The sequence below is a fragment of the Suillus plorans genome (assembly GCF_016647745.1).
Source record: "Suillus plorans strain S12 chromosome Unknown HD556scaffold_38, whole genome shotgun sequence".
NCBI classification, from domain to species: domain Eukaryota; kingdom Fungi; phylum Basidiomycota; class Agaricomycetes; order Boletales; family Suillaceae; genus Suillus; species Suillus plorans.
In genome coordinates, this window is record NW_024537422.1 from 255490 (window position 1) to 275560 (window position 20071).

Genomic DNA, 20071 nt, shown 5'->3' on the forward strand with positions numbered 1-20071 from the left:
CAACTTCCGAGTCCCAGGCCGCGGCCAGGTTTCAGACTTGTGCATTCTGGTTTCTGAAATGATACCATTGAAGTATGCATTCCAATGCGAGTCTGTAATAATATGATGCGCAAAATAACTGCTGAAGGACCATTCCATAGCTCGAGTTCATTTTCAGCAAGTACACTAGTGTCGCATCACCCCGAAATATGGAAAGAAGGTGCCCGCGACGACCGCGATGCCCGCCATGCCCGTAACAGATAAGTACTCAGGCTACCACGGCCGTGTCATTATATTGCATTACCATAGGATAGTCACAATTGCAAGACACTCGCAATGCATTTTACCTCCTCGCCTAAAATGAATCCTACATAATTATGGCACGTTTGACTCGGAATTTGAACGTCCAAGTATAGCCCAGCGTGAGTCTAATAATAGAATTCATTCTTGATCACATCCCCCTCGTCGCGTGAATCACCATGTCAATCCACGTCTTCCATGTCTTGTCTCTTCCTGAACAGTTCGGCAGATTGTACAACGTGCACTATCAATACTTTCGGCAAATCCGTTTTTTGCTCATCGCCATCAAAGGCCGGACCATCGATTTCATCAAGTCCTACGATTCTTGGAACTGCAAGACTCTCGAATCAATCCTCATTGCTATCATCCTAGCACTACTTTTTGTCATCCGTTTCTGGACCACGTCTCCTTTCTGCCTACTCGCGAAGGACTCTCAACGCGCCCGCACGGCCCTCCAGGCTCTCCAAACTGTCATCGTCCCAAGCTGTTCTCTCTGGCCCGCGCGCTACATCAAGCTCGTCAACCATGCTTCCAATCATCGTACCGGATCTAGGATCGTTGTACCTTTAGGCATGCTCCTGCAAGACGTCTGCGATGGCGTCATCGAGCTTCGCGATCCTCTATATGATCTCGAGGACCTGATAGATCAGGGTGTTCGTGCATATGGCTGTTCTGTCAGTCTGAAAGTCGAGTGGAAGTGGTGGGTGGAATGGCTAGACCGAATGGTGCGTGTCCATGTTATGTGTGTGTTACTGACGCGTGTGCTGAACGACCGTCCATCAGTTACGCGCAGACGTCTCAGGTGAGTATATGCGCTCTTACGCTTAAAAATTCACCTCCAACGCATACATACTCATCCCAGAAGACAACACGAAGGGTTTTGATGGTAAATATTCATTATTCCAATCTTGCAGTCACTAGCATAAGGGCATCTCGACGGACTGACCGACCCACTCGCCACAGCACCACCACCCTCCACCGACTATGGGACCATCATCGACCTCAACAACCATCCACTCACGCACATGGCTACTATACAGCTCCCCCAAGATTCCCGCACCACTTTGGAGTTCACCTCCCTCTCCAATCATATCCCTTTTCTCAGCACGAAGCATATTTTCTGCGTAATCCCTTTCCTGGCCCACCGTCTCCCCCACCGCCTGTCTGATGTCCTCGCAACAATAAACGACACTCCACAGTTCAAACTATCAACCCTCACCAACACATCAGCAGTATACGCTGATGCGCTCGCTGTACTATCAACCAAGATTACGTACGATCCTGTAGCAAGACAACAGTGCGTCGACGCACTGAGCGTCAAGGGATGGCGTAAACGGAGGCTAATGCTCGAGTTCGAGGCTGCTCTCGTGCTGAGGGGTTGGCTGGAACGATGGAACGTGGTCTTGGAGGCTCGTTGATTATTCGTGTACTTGCCGCGTTTGCTTCTTCCTTTCAGTCACTGTTGTATCTCTATTTCTTGTCGCTTCACACATAGTCATTGTCGGACAAATTTTGTTGTACCAGGAGCTCAAATCTCGCTCAAAACTGCACTGTTACATCGTATATGTTTCGCAAATTGATGTTAGATTCTGTGAAACCGACCAGCGGCAGGACTTGATTCAATGCATTCTGGACATACAGAATGATGCCCAAGCCCTATCACGCTTGGCCGGAGATCGTCGATACTCATCACGATCACTATGGCGTTGATCAGTCTTCCCGAATGTCGTGCAGATCTTACGAGGCTACAGATCCGAGCATGAATTAACAAGGGATAGAACGCAAAGCAACTGACACAACGCTGGACCTCTGCAGGTTGGATATCAACGATAATATCATTGGCCAGCAACAGATAAATGTGAGTGAGATTATTTGTGACGTCGAGAAATTTCGAAACGCAATGGTGTTCGTGGCAAAAGTTCATGTCACAACTCGTACAGATCGCGGGGTCGGAAGCATATGCACTAAGGTGGGGATGGCTGTTCCTGCAAGTAAAAAAAGCTTGTCAGGCTCGTGTGAGGTTCTGTATTGCGAGAAATGGCCCAAATGCAGGGATTTATCTTGTTTGATGTGCGTCCAAGGTCATACTGAACCAAAGGTCGTCAGGACTCGTTAGTAAAGTTGGGGATTGTTGGTAGGGCGTAACGTTCCACAATTCGAGCGAAGACTTATAGACACCCGAGGTAAGAACAGGGACATTGATGTTTGATGTCTGAATCGGCAGACGAAACAGTGAGCAGTTCCCGTGATAGGCTCAAGTACAAATGTGAACATTGGAGTAGGGGACCCCTAGGCTAGGGGTAGTAGCAGCCGGGTAGCACCGTAGATTAGTCAGCTATTCGTCGTAGCGTAGTGGTTCTGACCACTTTTTCTTGCCTTGCTGGCGATACGCAGGCACACAGTCGCGGATACACCGCTCCAACATGACTTGCGATAGTGAACGCGTGCAGACCTTCTGAGACATGAGTGCGAAGGCAGTGATTTCTTGGTGCGAGCTGAGATATGGCAAAAGTTATGCATATTCTCTGCAGATCTTGAGCACATGGGCGCATAAGTATCCTGTGAGTTTGGAATCAAGTGCCAGATAGCTTGAATACACCAAATCACCTCGACACCTCTTGTCATGAAACTTTCCAACCAGCCAACATGCTCATCACCAATAATACTTGCGGTACCGGGATACTCATCCTTGTCCCAGAAGAATGTTGTACCCAACGTACTCGTTCAGGTTGTCTCAGACACGGCATAACGAGTGATCGCTTGGCTTTCGTTGTTCGATTCACCACCAAAGGATGGTGGAATTGCGGAAGGTAAAGATCAAGGCAGCGCTCAGCCGAGGGGTCGGAGGACAGAGAATTTCGATGGGGAGGGACATGTCAAACATGTACAAATAAAGGCGGGCAAGCGTCAAACGCCAACCGTCCCATGTCACTAACGATCCTGAATGAACTTTATAACAATATTATAGATGTCTATCCAATAAATACTTTCACTTGAGCACGGTATTTGCACTGATTCCGCCTTTCCCAATCAACCTTCCTTTGATACAGGAGAGAGGCGGAAGGGCAGCCAGTCAAAATGTAGGGACTTCCGTCTTTACGACTATGCATTGTTTCTACTCATCACAGCCGTCCTATCTCCCGGCTTCGAGGGATGCCAGTGGGCAGTGTGGACGAATCTAGAGTCATGTGTGCGTTCCTCAATTCTGCTCACTGATCATCTACCTAAGTATATGTTCATCCATGGACCATCATCTCCTAGTTTATTTGACCCAGTTGAACCAGCTAGGGTGGCGTGCATTTTACCACAAATGATATGGGACGCTGATTCGAGCATCGAGCCTTTTTCTAATTTGTACCAATCATTTTCCACTGCGACGCCGAACTAATCTGGAGCTTTGAGCACATCATCCAGTACGTCCTCATGTCACGCTCATCTTACTGATAGCTAGATTTCTGTAAGGTCAATTCAGAGGACGACATATGGGTCTAGGATCTGCAATCTCTCAACATGCGCCAAAACTCCATGCAAAGTATCTTTATTACTTTTCTCGCCAGGAAATGCTCCTTATTTTGCCTCGTTTCCTTCCAATATTCTCCGAACACGAGGGGAACTCGCAAGAGACGCTTTCTTACCATCTACAACACGCTGCTAACCCCAGTGATTAAATGATACTCGTAGAAGGAGTCTTGGAAGTTGAAATGGTGTGTGGATGGCATTCTCTCGGAATAGTAAAACAGGGTTATGGGGGAACTCTCAAGGCAAATACAATCATCCGAAATTCTGAATCGTAGCTCATCTGACCATTAGATGATTATTGTAGGTCAGGGGGCTGTACCCTGGAATGCAGCCTAGCTACATTTTGACACGATCATGTACGTGGATCTGCCTGGTGTGTTCCCATCACGGATACGATTGTAGCGGGGACACTTGACACATCAATATCATTAAGATGAGTCATGTTGCTGCTAATCACATCGCGTTTGACGCTGTAAACTGTCCGCAGTTGACGAAGGCTTCTGGAATCTTAGAATATTGCATGACTTGATGACAGCTCGGTGACCGATAAGAGAATAACGGAGGCACGGAAGCGAGATGGTGACAGTGCGGTTTGCCACTAAAGATGAAACAATGCTCAGCGTTTGTATAAGGCGTTCCGAGACATATTAATGCGATTCGCAAGATACGTTGATGCAATGCGGAAGCGAAACTCACCGACTATACCCGGGGCCAAATTTTGTTTCAGGGATCGTGAACCAGACCGATGCCAATCAGCTGGTCGCCAGTAACCTGCTGGTCGTCTCAGAGCACCGTCATTGTCACGATTGAGAGTCTACCTTTCGAAAGGTTAACAAAAGAATCGGAGTCAGCCACTGCAGGCAACAGGGTGAGTCAGATGCTTGCATTACGTACGAGTCTATCGCTGTTAATCGTCCGAAAATCCTCTGTTATCTGAGATTGTTCCAGGAACGGGAAATTGCCATTGGAGCCTTCCTGGCGCTCCTGATGTCGGACGTATGCGATGTTGACATGAACGCAAAAGACAAGAAGGAGAAGCTATTTTATTATTATAAGAAACAGTACTCCCGCGACCCTCCGAGTATCACAACGAGGAATCAGGGTGGGGAGCGCTTGTCTGGATCTGGCATTCATTGTCCTAAACCTTGGATCAATTTTTGCCAGCTGGGATGGACGTGATAATCTCAAGCGATGATAATCTTGCCGCATGGTAATCACGGTCGATATCATGAAGAGAATATACTGATTAATTTAACTTAGCTAGTACATGCAGACGCTCCCAAGTCAATTGGAGTAGTAAAATTCACGCAAATCCTGGGGGCTGAGAAAGTTCAGCCGAGTAGGGGAATTCCTGCACAATGGTTTTGATCCGCAAATAAAACAAAACTGCGCATGTGCATAAGACAAAGGTGTTGCCGGGTTCGGAAAGACCTGTATGCCTTTGCCGGTGGCGAAGAAGTTGATCTACTATCATGGGGGGACTGGCGCACGCCTCACAATGTCCGACTTCTAATGCCTGGATGTCGCATCTGGGTTAAACATTCTTAGCGGCCAGCGCTAGATGTGGCAAGATTTGCCGCATCAGGAGAAGATCATCGGAATTTTAATTCTCTACACAGGTTTTGAGAATGACAAACTGTTCCTGTCATTTTTGCCTGCATCCACCGTAGCGTCAAGTGTTTAATCATCCGTTCCGCGGCAACGGACACCGTCTCCTTCGATTTGAAAATTATACTTCGAACTCGAAGGAACGGTATGCAGGCCGCATGGGACACTTTCCCCATCCATCTACAACATGCTGCTAAACCCAATTATCACATGATGGTCATGTAAGGAGTTTGGTAGTCACTTGAAAGTTGAAACCGATTCTGGATATTCGGGCCAATGACATCCCATACCTTGCTGATGTGAAACTGTGGGCTTGACACGTCCCATTCTCTTACCTTCTGCTACTACAGTCGCACTTACAGACTCTCAGACCATAGAGCTTTGAGGACTAGCGCGGCAGTAATACGACACAAGTACAAAAAATAAATAAATAAAGGCCCGGAAGCGCTCTGCTTGCTTCCTGTGCCGGCAAAGGCACAACGGACGCGGGGTAGGTATGTCTGACTCGGGAATAGCCATGGACCTTTTCGTAAGTAATATTCCAGTTTAACATGCTGATCACTAGTATCGAAAGTAATGCTAAAAGGTTTAGAAAGACAATTGACAATAAAACATGACAAGGTTTAGGTAGCTAAACTTGGGTTCTATGAAACGAGGATACTAGAAAAGATTTAGGGTCCACATGAGCATTGTATCGGAGACTCGCAGGGCTGTCGTAAGGTTAAGTCGACATTGACAACCACATTTTAGGATTCATCAGATATAGCTGAAAACATAGCAGCGACTCGGAGCGCCTGTGTAGTTATCACCACGTGGGCCAGGCCCAGGAAGCATCTTGCTTTCGGACATCATGAGGTGGGGATTGAATGAATTCTTGCGCTGGACTTGGACGCATCTACCCATGGACTTGCATATCTGTTCAAGATAAGGACCTCTCACATTCAGCGTCTAATGGACACCGAAACAATATAAAAACACGCAGCTAACGCACCTCTGCAGCTCAGTGCAATCCCTCTCAGGCTACCAAGTTCTTCTTAACCTCTAGTACAACGATGGTATCGCAGCCCACTCCAGTATCGCAGCCCGCTCCAGTACCGCAGCCTCCAACCTCATACGTCACGAAACTGTTACAAACGTTTGAAGGTCATGAACAATGTATCTCTGCAGTTGCAGCTTTGCCCGACGCACGGCGCATAGTCACCAGTTCCAAGGACAAGACACTTTGTCTGTGGGAATTGTCGACGAAGAAAGCGTTGAAACGTCTGGTAGGGCATTCCAGTGATGTGCTTGAATTGGCGGTATCACGGGACGGGAAATTGATAGCAAGTTGTGATGCCACTGGAGGCATCATCCCCTGGGATGGAGAAACTGGAAATTGTCTCATTAATGACCGATCCGGGTCGGGATTCGCTAAAACACAGGCCGGCACCCAAAACGGGTCCAATACTACGATTGTCCAATCTGTCGCTTCTCAGTTCATCGCAGCCCACCAGTCCACTGCAGTCCTATCGCTGGACTTTTCCATAGATGGAAAATTTCTGGCGAGTGCGGGTAACCGTACTGTGAAGTTTTTAGGCACAACTACGTGGCAGGAAGAAAATGCGATCACTCTCGATGCAGTTGTCTTCTGCATTAGGTATTCGCCATCTGGCGAACATCTGGCCATCGCGATGGAGAAAGATATCCGCATTTACAATGCTGGAACTATGGACTGCATCAGGTCACTTAAGGGTCACTTAGGTGGCACCTTCGCGCTCACATGGACGCTCAAGGGGACATACCTTGTCTCAGGGGGTGGTAGACGTGATGCTACCCTTCGGGTGTGGGATGCGTCGGAGTGGACCGAGATCTGCGAAGCCTTCCATGGTCACACTGACCAGATCAACTCCATTTCTGTCAATGAGTCCAGCACCATCATTACTTCCGCATCTGACGACAGCAGTGTCCGCCTCTGGTCGTTCCCGATTCAATCCAACATACTCAAGGTCTCTGCCTCCGCATCTTGTGTCACCTTCTCCAAAGATTGCAGGTATATCTTCAGCGGAGGCGATGACCTGAAGATATCGCAGTGGGAATTACCCTCGACGGGACTGGTGATGGCTAGCACTCAGGCCTGGGTATGTTCCCGTTGATTTTTCATGATTTCGTCATCTCATCTTGCGGATCTTAGACAAAGACAACGACTGAAGTGGTCGAGACAAAGGCACGTTCTCATTACTGACTCTTATGACGTGATTCGAGCATACCATAGGTCGAAATCTTCACCATGTCCGAGACCGCCCAAGCAGCGTGCATTACTGGGGACTTCTCTACGGCTGTGGAGATATTCACACAAGAAATAAAGGAAAATTCCAGCAACCACGTCTGCTATGGGCACCGTGCGATTGCTCTTGCACGCGAGCATAACTGGGATGCCGCGCTTGAAGATGCAAACCAGGTGAGTTATACCGACTAATACTGAGCTTCAAGATATAGTACTAATTTGGGTCGCGACATAGTCCATCAGTATTAAGCGTTCGTCGGTCGGCTTTATGTCAAAGGGCATAGCCCTCTGCGGAAAAGGGCAGATTCGGGAAGCGTGTAGCGCATTCGATCTCGCGTTGAAGATGGCGACTGGAGATTCAACAACCCATAACCTCATTTCTCTGATGAAGGTCCGTTGCATTTTTCTTCCATGCTCCTTGCTTCATTATGGTTTCTGCAGGCTGTTGCAATATTCTACGCAAATGAACACGAAGAAGCGATCATGTGCGTTAAAGACATGGCCGAATTTTCTGTCGATTCCGATCTGCTTGCTTGTAATGTCGTGCTAGTGAGTATCAATTCCGGTTCGCGTTCTGAGACTGATTGTTCTGCGCTTCGTGCATCAGACATACTTGTACACACAAATGGGATTCACCGCCTTGGAGGATAACACTCTTGAAAAAGCCCTCGAGTACATCACCGCCGCTATGGAAATCGCTACTACCCATTCCTTCCACAACATGGAGTTTTCTAAGTACACGGAATTCATCGTGGTACGTCAATACAATACAACCGACTCGACATGATATCTATGCTCAAGTTCCTTTTTTTCAGACTTTTGGGTGGGACCTCCAGTCATTGTGGAAAAACTTGAACAAGTATCATTGTCTTGCACTCTTCCGGGCGTGCAGAATCGAAGCACTCGAGTGCTACCGATCCCTGGTTGACGCATGCAACGAAACTGAGAGGGAAAGCTTGATTACTTGGTTCGCTAGTGAGTCTTGCCAGTCATGTCAACTATGCCGCTGTTCTCAGATATATCTCACTCAGGTCACAGTGGTGGAGGTATCTCGTTTGTTCCTATGAGACAATCGGCGAGAGGAACAAGCGCGAGAGAGAACGCAGAAGACGAAACCCAGAACGCGACGGACCAGGAATGGAGTGCAAATGGATATCAAAGCCAAACTTATACGTCTACGAAGACAGAGGCTGTAAAGGAATCCAAAAGCGATGCCTCTAAGCACGCTATCACAACGGGAGGCCCCGATATTGTCTATCGAGGACGACCTTGGTCAAACCAACCTGCTACAGCAGGCTCGGGAACACAAGTTACCGAAGCAAACACGGAGAGAGAGACAAAGGTTGGCATCGTTGCAGATGAAAAGATCCAGGAAAAAATCAAAAAAGCGCTTGACAGTCTTCCAAATGAACGCAAATGCGATCAGGGATATGCTTGGGTTCAAATTTCGTCTGGTTTCCAGTGTGACGGGGGTGGACACCGCATTTCTTGGGAGGAATTGGATAACGTGGATGTTTCGGTTAACTAGGACGTTTGCCAAAACGAAGCCATTCACCTCTATTGTTTTACTCATTTCTTGCAACTGATTATGTCTACACTTACTTCTATGTTTTTCTCTTTTTCTCCGAGTTCCGTCAACCAGTTGACCTTCGAAACATACTCGTTTTCTTCTTACAAATGTGACTGATTATGTCTACCCTTCTATGTTCGTCTCTTGTTCAACCAAGTCCCGTCAACCAGTTGACCTTCGATACATACTTGTTTTCTTACGAATGTAACTGTACTTTTATAAAGAATGATTCACAATTTGTACAGCCTTCGTTGCGTGATACTAGGCTGATAGCTTGACTACAGAAGGTGAATTGGCAGTCTTTCAAGCTTCAAGCTTCCAAGTTCCACACCCTAAAACATATTGGTATCACACTCATCTAATATACATACGGGACGTTTGATCCCGCGGAAGCAATTCACGTCTACCCCATGTGCGGGCTCCACCTGAGTTCCACTCCCAATCTCACTATCCCGGGCCGTGTGCGCTCAGCAATCTCCTATTTGTGGGTCATATGCAAGAAGGTAAACGAAGGGCCTGTATTCAATTCTAGGCCCGCAGTGGGGGCCGAGGCACGAGGCCTCCGCGAGGTAGTGTAGAATAATGTCTATGCCTAGGTGCCCAGGCTGTCCGCCCCTATGCACCAGCCCTGCTGACCACCGTCTCCTAAGATAAGGTGCAGTTAGGAGATGGGAGGGAAGGGTAAGTAAGACGGTTATGGGTCAGTAGCGGTTTCGACCTCGCGAAGGGTCTCGTCAGGGGGCTTACCGCTGCCCCAACCGCCTTACCTCTGTTTCTGTTTAGCTACGCTACCTCTAAGCCTTTTATGTAGAAAGGGAGTTGGCGCACAGACCCCAGAGATTAGGGCAGGTGGGAACAGTGTCCGTCTGTGGCATGACCCGATCTAGGGAGGTACTACGGATTGGGTTAGTGGATACTCGATGAGGATGCCTCTCATCAGGCGCTATGCCCTGGTAAGAGTATCCGGCTACGGCCAGATGAAAGTGGTTTCCCACGTGACTTCGGGACTTATATCGCGCGCATGCATATGGCACCATTTGACATAGATTGGTGTATAAGCAGACCTGCACAGAAATCCCTTTGAAAAGATGAGTCGCACAGTGGCAATCGCTTTGTATTCTGCCCGAATCTGACAATCAGACGTGAACGACATTCATATGTAATTCATATATTGCTTTGAGTAGCTGCGGATATAGTGTGCGGTGAAAGAGAAAGACAAAAGCTATCTTCTTTACTCTGATCTGCATCGCGCAGATCGAAAAGAGGACAAGATCATTTGCAAGACATAGCAAGGGCAATGAGGCACAAATTGGTGTATGGTATGATCGGGACTGACGGTAAACACGGGATTTAGGATAGTGAGGTTCACCAGAAACGAGGTTTGAGCGCTTCAGTTGCACAACCTGCTAGAAGCTGTGAAGCGACCACGAGGATGTCCCAGCTCAAAATTCCAGTGCACTTCTGACCTAACGCTTATTGTGTCTTGGTATCAACACGTCGTGACCTGCTGAGGAACGTATCTTTGTAAGTGGTAATTCTAAACTTTGTCAGATGAAAGTTGAAATGGAACTCCGCCTAGATGTCTTCACCCATCGTTGTAGTGGATGCGACATTGAGGATAATGCCCTGCCAGAAAATTGAGGGACACTTATTAGGTCTACAGTGCCATACATATGCCAGACGGACAACGGATAATGACTTGTTCACGGGACGGCTCGTTGCAGGTATGGAACTTGAAGAGTGGAAGACAGATAGGAGACGACTGGCCGGACGGAGACAATGCAGTGTGCACCATAGCGTTATCTCCGGACGGGAAGAAAGTGGTCAGCGAGAGTATGGATGGCGAAGTGAGGTACGGACACAGGCAAAGTCATCGTAAAATGGATGGGAATACAAAGCAAGTGAGGACTGTCTGAGATGCTCGGCGAGTCTTGAGCGGATCTGAAGGCGGAACTGCAAGACAATGGGATGTAGAGAGCGGAGATTCCAAACCATGTCAATATCACCCTCACCTAATGTATCAATGCCCCATGCTACACCACAGGCACAAGGGTTAGAAAAAGGAACACTGCAAGAGGTAATTGTATCAATAAATAAGCAGCTGGGATGCAACACCAATTAATGCCATCAGAACCCGTTCAGACAAGCAAGCAAGAAGAATAGAACAAAAGAAGGACCAAAGGAAGAGAAAAAAAACACTCACTCCCACCCAGTAATCCTCCTCCAGCCTCAAACAAGCACTCTTCCCAATATTAGCGGCATTCTCTCCCCGATTCCACTCGTCATCCCTGCCTTATGCACAATAACGCGACTCTTCGCCTTCTGCACGCTCTCTCCGACAGTATACATGACCCATAGTAATACCATACGGAGATCGATTAATTCGACTTTGCTGCCGCGAATGGATGAATGGTGCGAGGGAGGTGTAGATTCTGCAGAATGACATCGATGAAGGTACAAACTCCGAGTGTGACACGCTGCATGTGCATGTGACCGCGAAAATTTAGTCACGTGCGGTGTTTATGTTTCCGCCCTTGCCTATAACTTTATCCATGTAGTTCCCCATTACCCAACAAAGTATCCTGTCTCGCAATTTCTGTCTCGCAACTTCACCTACCTCCTTCTTTGAAGAGGACGACATTTGAAATGGTGTTCCGAATCCACCCAAATTCGTTGGCTTGGGCTGTGGTGGGGTGAAGCTTCTGTAATGTTCTGCGTCCGGCATCGCACTGAGGGATTCAGTCTACATAGTGCGTTACGGCAAGTGTGTGCATGTGTCAGTCGACTAGACGCAGTGATAGCCTAGAACAGTGCTTTTCATTCCAATTGATTGGTCTTAGTCTCCCTGTTCTTGTAAATCTGCATTAATGTCCCTTTGCCTACCAGAATCAGAATGATCGCCCAATCTGTGGTACTTTGTCACCGGGGCATGGATTAACTCGTGGCCAGTTATATGATTGCATAGTCGACTACAAAAGGTGTTTAATATGAAATGTGAGTTTGTGAGACGTTTGTCAATGAGTCTCATACCAGCATTTTTTCCTGAATGAACGCATTAAACGATCACGGACCGTCCCTGTTTCTGGATACGAAGTGACACTACGACTACAGATATCTGGAATACCGTATTGCTTGCATACCTCTACCTTTTAGGACATGTCGGACATTCCTCATACGACCATGGAACTGGTAGTGGTTGCTCGGAGGTTGTTACCATTAGCGTCTTTTCTTTGATGGGAACCAATGGAAGGAACGAATGAAGTCAAGAAGGGCGTATGAGCGAACCCAGATTTCGATGCCCTTGTGAATAATGTGTGCGTTCCTGAATTCTGCTCATCAATCATCTACCTGAGTATATGATCACCCATTGTCTCCTAGTTTGTTTGACCTACTCAGGTGGCGTGTGTTTTATCACAAATGACATAGGACGCCATTTAAGCACCGAGTGTTTTTCTAATTCGCACTAGCCATTTTCTACTGCGACAATGAACCAATCTGATAGCCACATGCAATCTCTCAACATGTGCTAACGCTTCATGCGAATACATTTTCATCCATGCAACGCAACTCATCCTATTTTATTTGCCTCGTTTCTATCCAAGATTATACTCCGAACGGTACGTAGATTGCAAGAGATGCTTTCTGCCCTCCATCTATCTATAGCACGCTGTTAAACTCAATCATTATATGATGCTCATGGTGGGAATCTTGAAGTCGCTCCAAAAGTTGAAACGATGTGTGGATGGTGTTCTTTCTTTTGAGAGGAGTTAACGGGAGCGGATAGAATCTAACAGGTATGAAGTCTCAGTATCTGGGAACAGAACTCTGCATTGACGAAGCGTGTACCTAACAGGTATGAACTACGAAACGTTAGCTTTTGTATGTCGAAAGGTAAAGTATTTTAACTCACGTCTCAGTATCTGGGAACAGAACTGAGGCGCTCGTTTGGCTCTGCTATAGGTTTTATACGGTAAGTGTTCCTAAACGTTATATTGAAGTAAAACATTGATACTTGGTAGTTTTCGGCCCCGACGTCACTTCTGTCATCGTCGTGCCTCTCTCTCCTTGCGCTCGGACATTCTATTCATCATCCTGCCCCTTTGCTTCGGTCTCATCGGCCTTGTTCGACTCTGAGGCTTCGGACATCGACACTCCCCCTCGAGCGCAAGCTAGTCCCATCAGGGCCCTTAGCTTTTGCAAACGGGGGCGTGGCACGGCCTTGGTAAACACATCGGCCACGTTGTCGTCAGTGGGGCAATAGAGAATCTTGAAGGTCCCGTCCTTCACGTATGAGCGTACGAAGTGGTAACGCAAGTCGATATGCTTGGTACGTGACTGGAACTTCCTGTTTGACGCTAACGCGATGGCGGCCTGATTATCGCAGAATATCGGAATGGGGAGAGTGGGGGGGTCGTAGAGTTCGGTGAGGAGGAGTTTTAGGTACAGAAGCTCCCGGACGACGCTAGTAAGTGCTATATACTCCGCTTCGGCTGTGGATAGCGCGATTAACGGTTGTTTTCGGGCACTCCAGGCGACTGGACCTCCATTCAACATTACGATGTAACCGGACATAGAGTGCCTATGCGGTTGGGACGCCCAATCCGCATCGACGAACGCCTCCAGGCCAGCATCGTTGGAACCTAAGGTAAGTTCAAATGCATCAGTGGCCTTCAGATAACGTAGCGCGCGTTTAGCTGCCTCCCAATGCACCCTGCCGGGACTGCGCATGAACTACGACAAAGTTGTGACAGCAAAGGCTATGTCCGGGCGGGTGCTGGTCGCCGCGTACATCAATGATCCGATAGCACGTTGATATGGTACGTCCTTCATGGCCTCGACTTCTGAGTGCGTGGATGGGGATTGATCTATGGATAGTGTGATGGCCGGCTCCATGGGCGTTTGGACTGATTTCGCCTCGTCCAGGCGAAAATGTTCGACTATGGTGGCCACATAGGCCTTCTGGGACAATGTCAAGGTGCGTGATACTCTGTCCCGCATTACCTTCAATCCCAGGAGCCAACTTAGTTCCCCCAAGTCCGAAATCTCGAAGTACTGTTGGAGCTGGTCTTTGAACCGGCGGATGTGAGAGAGGTGGTTCGCAGTCACGGCCATGTCATCGACGGAGACCATTATGACCATCTTTTCATCGGAGGTGCGTTTGAAATAGACCGCTTGATCAACTCCTGACCTGCTGAATCCTAGCTTCGCAAACACTCCCGCCAACTCTTCCGCCCACTCGAATCCTGCCTGCTTAAGTCCCGGTAAGCTCCTCTTTAACCTCAACACCTTTCCATGCTGATCCTCCCTTAGGTACCCCGGTGGTGCCCTCATATAAATTTCCTCTTGGATGCTTGCATACAGGTACGCGCTCTTGATGTCGACTTGGTGGATTTCCCAGTCTTGCTGAGCCGCCATCGTCAGGACTGTCCGGATCGTGCTCATATTGGCAGTGGGGGCGAACGTGTCGAAATAGTCGACCCCAAACTTCTGTCTCTGGCCGTTTGCGACGAGGCGTGCCCGGAGCTTCAACTTTTCTCCGTCGGGTCCACGTTTGGTCGCCAAGACGTAATGGGAAGGTATGATGTTGGCGCCTCGAGGTGGGTCAACAACTTCCCACGTACCTAACTTCTCGAGCTGACTTATTTCGTAATCTAGCGCTTCTTGCCACTCCACTCCATCAGGACCGTTTAAAGCTTGTTGCAGGCTGGGTTCCGGCTCTGCAGCAGCCAAAGCAAGGTGAATGTGCGCCTGTTCATCCAGGAGGTCTAACGCTGACGCCTCCATTAGGGAATCTAAGGCTAGGGACGCGGTCTCCCCCTCATTGAGGGCCGCATAATATCCTGGAGGTGGTCTGGTGCGGGTGGACCTTGGAGCTGGAGGTGGGGTCGATGGACGTGGAGTTTGGATTCTGGCTGGGGTAGCAGGTGGCGGGATAGGCTGAACGACAGGTGAGTTATTACTGTTGCTACTATTATATTCGTCGTGCCACATGACGATGGACTCCCCCTCGTTCAGGGGATCCCTGGCCACTGTCACCTCATTAGGCGCAAAGGTGACATTGCGCTCGACAGAAACACGGCTCTTACCCGGCCAATATACCCGGTAGGCTTTGCTCTGGGTGTCCATCCCCACAAAAACTGCCTCCTCCGCCTTGGCCTCCAACTTCCCAGCGCCCTCAAGGTGCACGAAGATCCTGGCTCCGAATTCCCTAGCCTGGGAGAGGTTGGGCTTGGTCTTCGTGACCAGCTCAAACGGAGTCGCACCTGGAGTCGCCCTAGACGGTAGGCGATTCTTTAGCCAGGTGGCGTAATTGATGGCCTCTGCCCATAGGTACTTGGGGAGGTCCTTCGCCAGCAACATGGCCCTGGCGTGCTCGACGAGAGTGCGGTTTAGCCTCTCGGCTACTCCGTTTTGCTGTGGTGAGTCGTGAGTCGTCAGTTGTCGCTCAATGCCACGCTGACTCAAATACTCATTGAACTCCGCACTTAGATACTCTCCCCCACGATCTGACCGGACCCTGCGGAGCTGGACGCCTGGAGTTTGGCGTGTGAGCCAGGCCTCATAGGCCTTGAAGGCGGTGAGTGCCTCACTCTTTAGCTTCAAGAACTGGATCTTCGTCTGACGCGTGAAATCATCTGTGAAGGTGATGTAGTATCAGCATCCGCCCAAGCTGGCAGTCTGTGCGGGGCCCCATAGGTCCGTATGGACTAGCTCTCCATAGGTGCGTGCCCGGCTATGACTTTCGTTCGGGAAGGGTTTCCTCGCTGACTTGGCTTTGACGCACGTGTCGCAGAACTCCGGCTTGGAGTCACTGTCCAGCGTGACGCCCACGACGAGACCCTTTTTTACGGCCTCGAGCACTGCAGGCTGGGAGACGTGTCCCAGCACCCGGTGCAACTCACTCACAGTAAGTTTTCCCTTGGCAACGTTCGCATGGTGCTGACCTGACCTTCCCGCTGCTATGCTATAGAGACCCTCCACCTGCGGAATTTCCGCGATGACTCGACGTTTCGGGCCCTGGGACAAGACTTTGCACATGCGCCCTTCAAAAAGGACGGCCATGCCGGCCGCTGCAATGCGATTCGTGGAGATTAGGGTGAATGCCATGGCCGGTGCGTACAACGCGTTCTTCAGCGTCACTTTTGTGCAAGAGGTGTGCAAAAGGAGAATCCCGAACACAGAGCTCGCCTTTACATAAGCTAATGAACCTTAATATACAGCCACTCTAAGTTATGAGTGACACGTTTTGAGTTCCTCGCCAGCGGCCTCAAATCATCGTGAAATCGTTTGGCGAGTACCGTTAAGGGGGTGTTTTTACTACTGTAGAATAGATATAGATAGTTATTTTAATGAAACATGAGCATGTAAACATGATACCTGCTAAATGTCAGATCTTGGATGTGATTTTTGAGAACACGTGACTAATTAATATCAATATGATGCATCCGCGTCAATATCGATTCGACGTGTCTCGTCAGCACATCCTGCGTGCATTGAGTAACACGCCAGAAGAGGTTGCTTTGAAAGAACCAGTACGTTTTGTTAAATTGCATTTTTAGTTTACACTTATGACTATCTACAAGGTTGGCAACACACTTCCATGCGGCTTTTGTGGGCGTTCCGGACGACCAGAGTGTGCTATCACTATCACTGTGCCTGCGAAAGCCGCAACGACTTGGGACACCAAGTGCGCGTACCAGCACCAATTCCGATACATGTCCGCCGATGTCAGTTTGAAGAATCAACCGTGCCGCAACCTACCATTGAAGTGTGAACTCTGTCACCCTGTTCTCCCTCCAGCACCCGGCAAGACAACAAGAAAGACACCTATTGTCCCAGTCAGTGCTGTTTGGCGCTACAATATGCATGAGCACATTTTACAGGAGCACGAGGAATATGTGGTACCGGGACAGAGAGATGCTGGTTTAGCGCTGCCTGCGAATGTTTGGAAGGAGATGAGACTCACGGACTTGGAGCAGACCGCTTCACGCATCCCGAAGACGTGTTGGCAGCCTTCCTATACTCCCCCGGTCGAGATTGGGAAGGAGAACATACCTCTGTTGATTTCCTGCGGTTCAAAACGCTCTGCCGCACCCCAGGCAGGTCCATCTTGTCCTTCAAAGAAGGCTCGAACAACTATTCCAGCGGCTCTTTCTGCACTCGGTGCTTGAGTTATTACTTGACGGCGGACTTATGCCAGTCGTCTACGTACTTCATTCATTGTATTGCTGCAACTTGTACATTTTGCTCTGCGATTGTTCAGTCGATTCGTTTTTTCAAACGACTACCTAATATGGATAAATTGCGTGATCGGTTACACTGTCACGGAAGGCGTAGGGGGTACCCAAGTTCTGACAGGTCAGTGTGCTGAACTCTAGTTTTGCACGCCTCTTGCTTTTGTGCGCTTCTCACCAAGTGGCAGTTCTAGCTCGACGTCTCCTCGACCCACGGCGCTCAGACTTGAGCCATCCGCCGTGTGGATGTCCTGGGGGGATATGGGGGTGAAGTTGGAGAATTTTGCCCGGTCTGGGCAGAAGTGAGAGGTGGCCCCAGAGTCTACGATGGCACCTCGTCGGTCGAGGGGCACCCTGAGGTCCCTGGCTATGCTTGCCAAGTCGGACGATACGAATGTGTATTGGTCCTGGGACCCGGACTCTGCGGCTGAGTTTGCCGTCTCTTTGGGACCCTTCTCACCCTTACGCCGTTGCTGATTCGGGCCTTGGCCCTCTTTTCCCCCTCCAGGCCTCCAACAGTCGGTCTTATAGTGACCTTTGCGTTCGCAATTATAGCAGGTAACGTCTGCATTCGTTTTGCTCGATGTAGCTGACCTTTTGCCCTTGTCTCTAGGCTCCCTTGCGCTGAGCGCAGTACCTGCGCTCCCCCTTTTATTGGGGCGCTTCTCGGTAAGCTGACGGTGTTCGTATTCTTCCGTAACGATGCTGATTAGTTCGTAGGAAGACAATGGCGTCTTTGTGATTTTGGCTGCCGCGTTAATGGACGAGAGTAGCGGGCAATAGAACTCTGGTAGGGAACCGAGGATGATAGCATGGAAATCCGTGTCGAGGATCCCAGCTCCCATTCCTGCAAGTAGCTCGCGCAGACGTAGGAGCTCCGCGAAGTGAGCTTTGACGTCTCCTCCCTCCTCGCATCTCGTCTCCTGCAAACGCCGACGCAAATCGATCTGGACGAGCTCGGTCTTGCCTTCGTGGATCTGGCAGATTTCTTCCCAGACCTCCGAGGCACTCTCGAACTTCTGGACGCGCAGCAACAGTCGATCGGTAATCGTACTGAAGATTTGCTGTTTAACAAGTGAGTTCTTTTGGTCGTATTCATCCATTTTCTTATCGCGCTCATCGATCTCCTTCTGAGTAGGAATCGAACTGTCCGGCTTTTCCGGCACCCCCGATACCTTTCCAATGAGGTAGGGTAACGGCTCGACGGCACGACCATCTGCATATTGCATCAAACCTCGGGCACTTATCGCTGTCAACGTTCTCTCCTTGTAGGTAATCCAATTCGTGCCATCTTCGGCAAGTTTTGGGACGTTGAACAACGAGGACGTAGTGCCGGGGAGCGTATTATCGGTGGTCATGTCAGGGCTCATAACCTTTTGAGAGGAGTTAACGGGAGCGGATAGAATCTAACAGGTATGAAGTCTCAGTATCTGGGAACAGAACTCTGCATTGATGAAGCATGTACCTAACAGGTATGAACTACGAAACGTTAGCTTTTGTATGTCGAAAGGTAAAGTATTTTAACTCACGTCTCAGTATCTGGGAACAGAACTGAGGCGCTCGTTTGGCTCTGCTATAGGTTTTATACGGTAAGTGTTCCTAAACGTTATATTGAAGTAAAACATTGATACTTGGTAGTTTTCGGCCCCGACGTCACTTCTGTCATCGTCGTGCCTCTCTCTCCTTGCGCTCGGACATTCTATTCATCATCCTGCCCCTTTGCTTCGGTCTCATCGGCCTTGTTCGACTCTGAGGCTTCGGACGTCGACACTTTCAGAATAATAAAATGGGGTCTTTGGGGAACTCTCAAGGCAAATACAATCATCCGAAATTCAGAATCGTAACTCAACTCATCAGTAGATCATTGTTGTGATGGGGCCGCACCTTGGAATTTAGCCTAGCTATATTTTGACGTGACCACGTATGTGGTTCTGCCTGGTGTGTTCCCATCACGGACATGATTGTTGCGGGGGCACTTGACATAGCGATATCGTTAGAACGAGTCATGTTGCTGCTAATACATCGCGTTTGATGCTATAAACTGTCCGCAGCTGACGAAGGTTTATGGAATCTTGGAATGTTACATGACCGATGACAGCTCGGTGACCGGTAAGAGAATAATGGAGACATGGAAGCGAGATGGTGACAGTGCGGTTTGCTTATGAAGATGAAAATACGGCGCTCAGCGTTTGTAGGGCCAAGGCGTTCCGATATACTAATGTGATCCAGAAGACACGTTGATGCAATGTAAAAGTGAAATTCACTGACTATAACTGGGGCCAAATGACATTTCAGGGATCAGATCAATCATGATCTAGGCCGATGCCGATCAGCTGATCGTATCAGAGCGCCGCCACTGTCATAATCAATCTACCTTCGGAAAGGTCACCAGAAGAGTCAGAACCACCCACTCCAGGCATCCACGTCGATCTTGACTGATTCAGCTGTATGATGGACATGAGGCAACAGGGTGGGTTAGAGGATTGCATTACGCACAAGTGTACTCTCCCTGCTAATCGTCCGAGATTCCTCTGTTCTCTGAGATTGTTCCAGGGACAGGAAATTTCCATTGGAGCATCCCTGGCGCTCATGATATCG

The 20071-nt window shown here is 49.0% G+C and overlaps 2 protein-coding genes across 2 annotated transcripts; both read left to right on the forward strand.

The window, feature by feature from the left end:
• Positions 1-292: 292 nt before the first annotated feature.
• On the forward strand, positions 293-1840 carry HD556DRAFT_1381389 (uncharacterized protein). The gene is made up of 4 exons (XM_041303258.1): positions 293-1004; positions 1063-1081; positions 1142-1165; positions 1243-1840. The coding sequence occupies exons 1-4, from the start codon at positions 459-461 to the stop codon at positions 1695-1697; spliced, it is 1044 nt and encodes a 347-aa protein (XP_041158857.1). The 5' UTR covers positions 293-458; the 3' UTR covers positions 1698-1840.
• A 14982-nt stretch (positions 1841-16822) lies between these two features.
• Positions 16823-17239, forward strand: HD556DRAFT_1216831 (uncharacterized protein; the record flags this gene model as incomplete). The annotated part of the gene is made up of 1 exon (XM_041296702.1): positions 16823-17239. A coding segment is annotated over one exon (417 nt), but the record flags the coding sequence as incomplete, so codon positions are not given.
• Between the last annotated feature and the right edge of the window lie 2832 nt (positions 17240-20071).

What these genes read in the sequence shown, in the direction of transcription:
- HD556DRAFT_1381389 (XM_041303258.1), top strand. Translation starts at nt 459, where the DNA reads ATGTCAATCCACGTCTTCCATGTCTTGTCTCTTCCTGAACAGTTCGGC. An exon ending in CAACACGAAGGGTTTTGATG is followed by an intron (nt 1,166 to 1,242) that starts GTAAATATTCAT and finishes CACTCGCCACAG; the next exon opens with CACCACCACCCTCCACCGAC.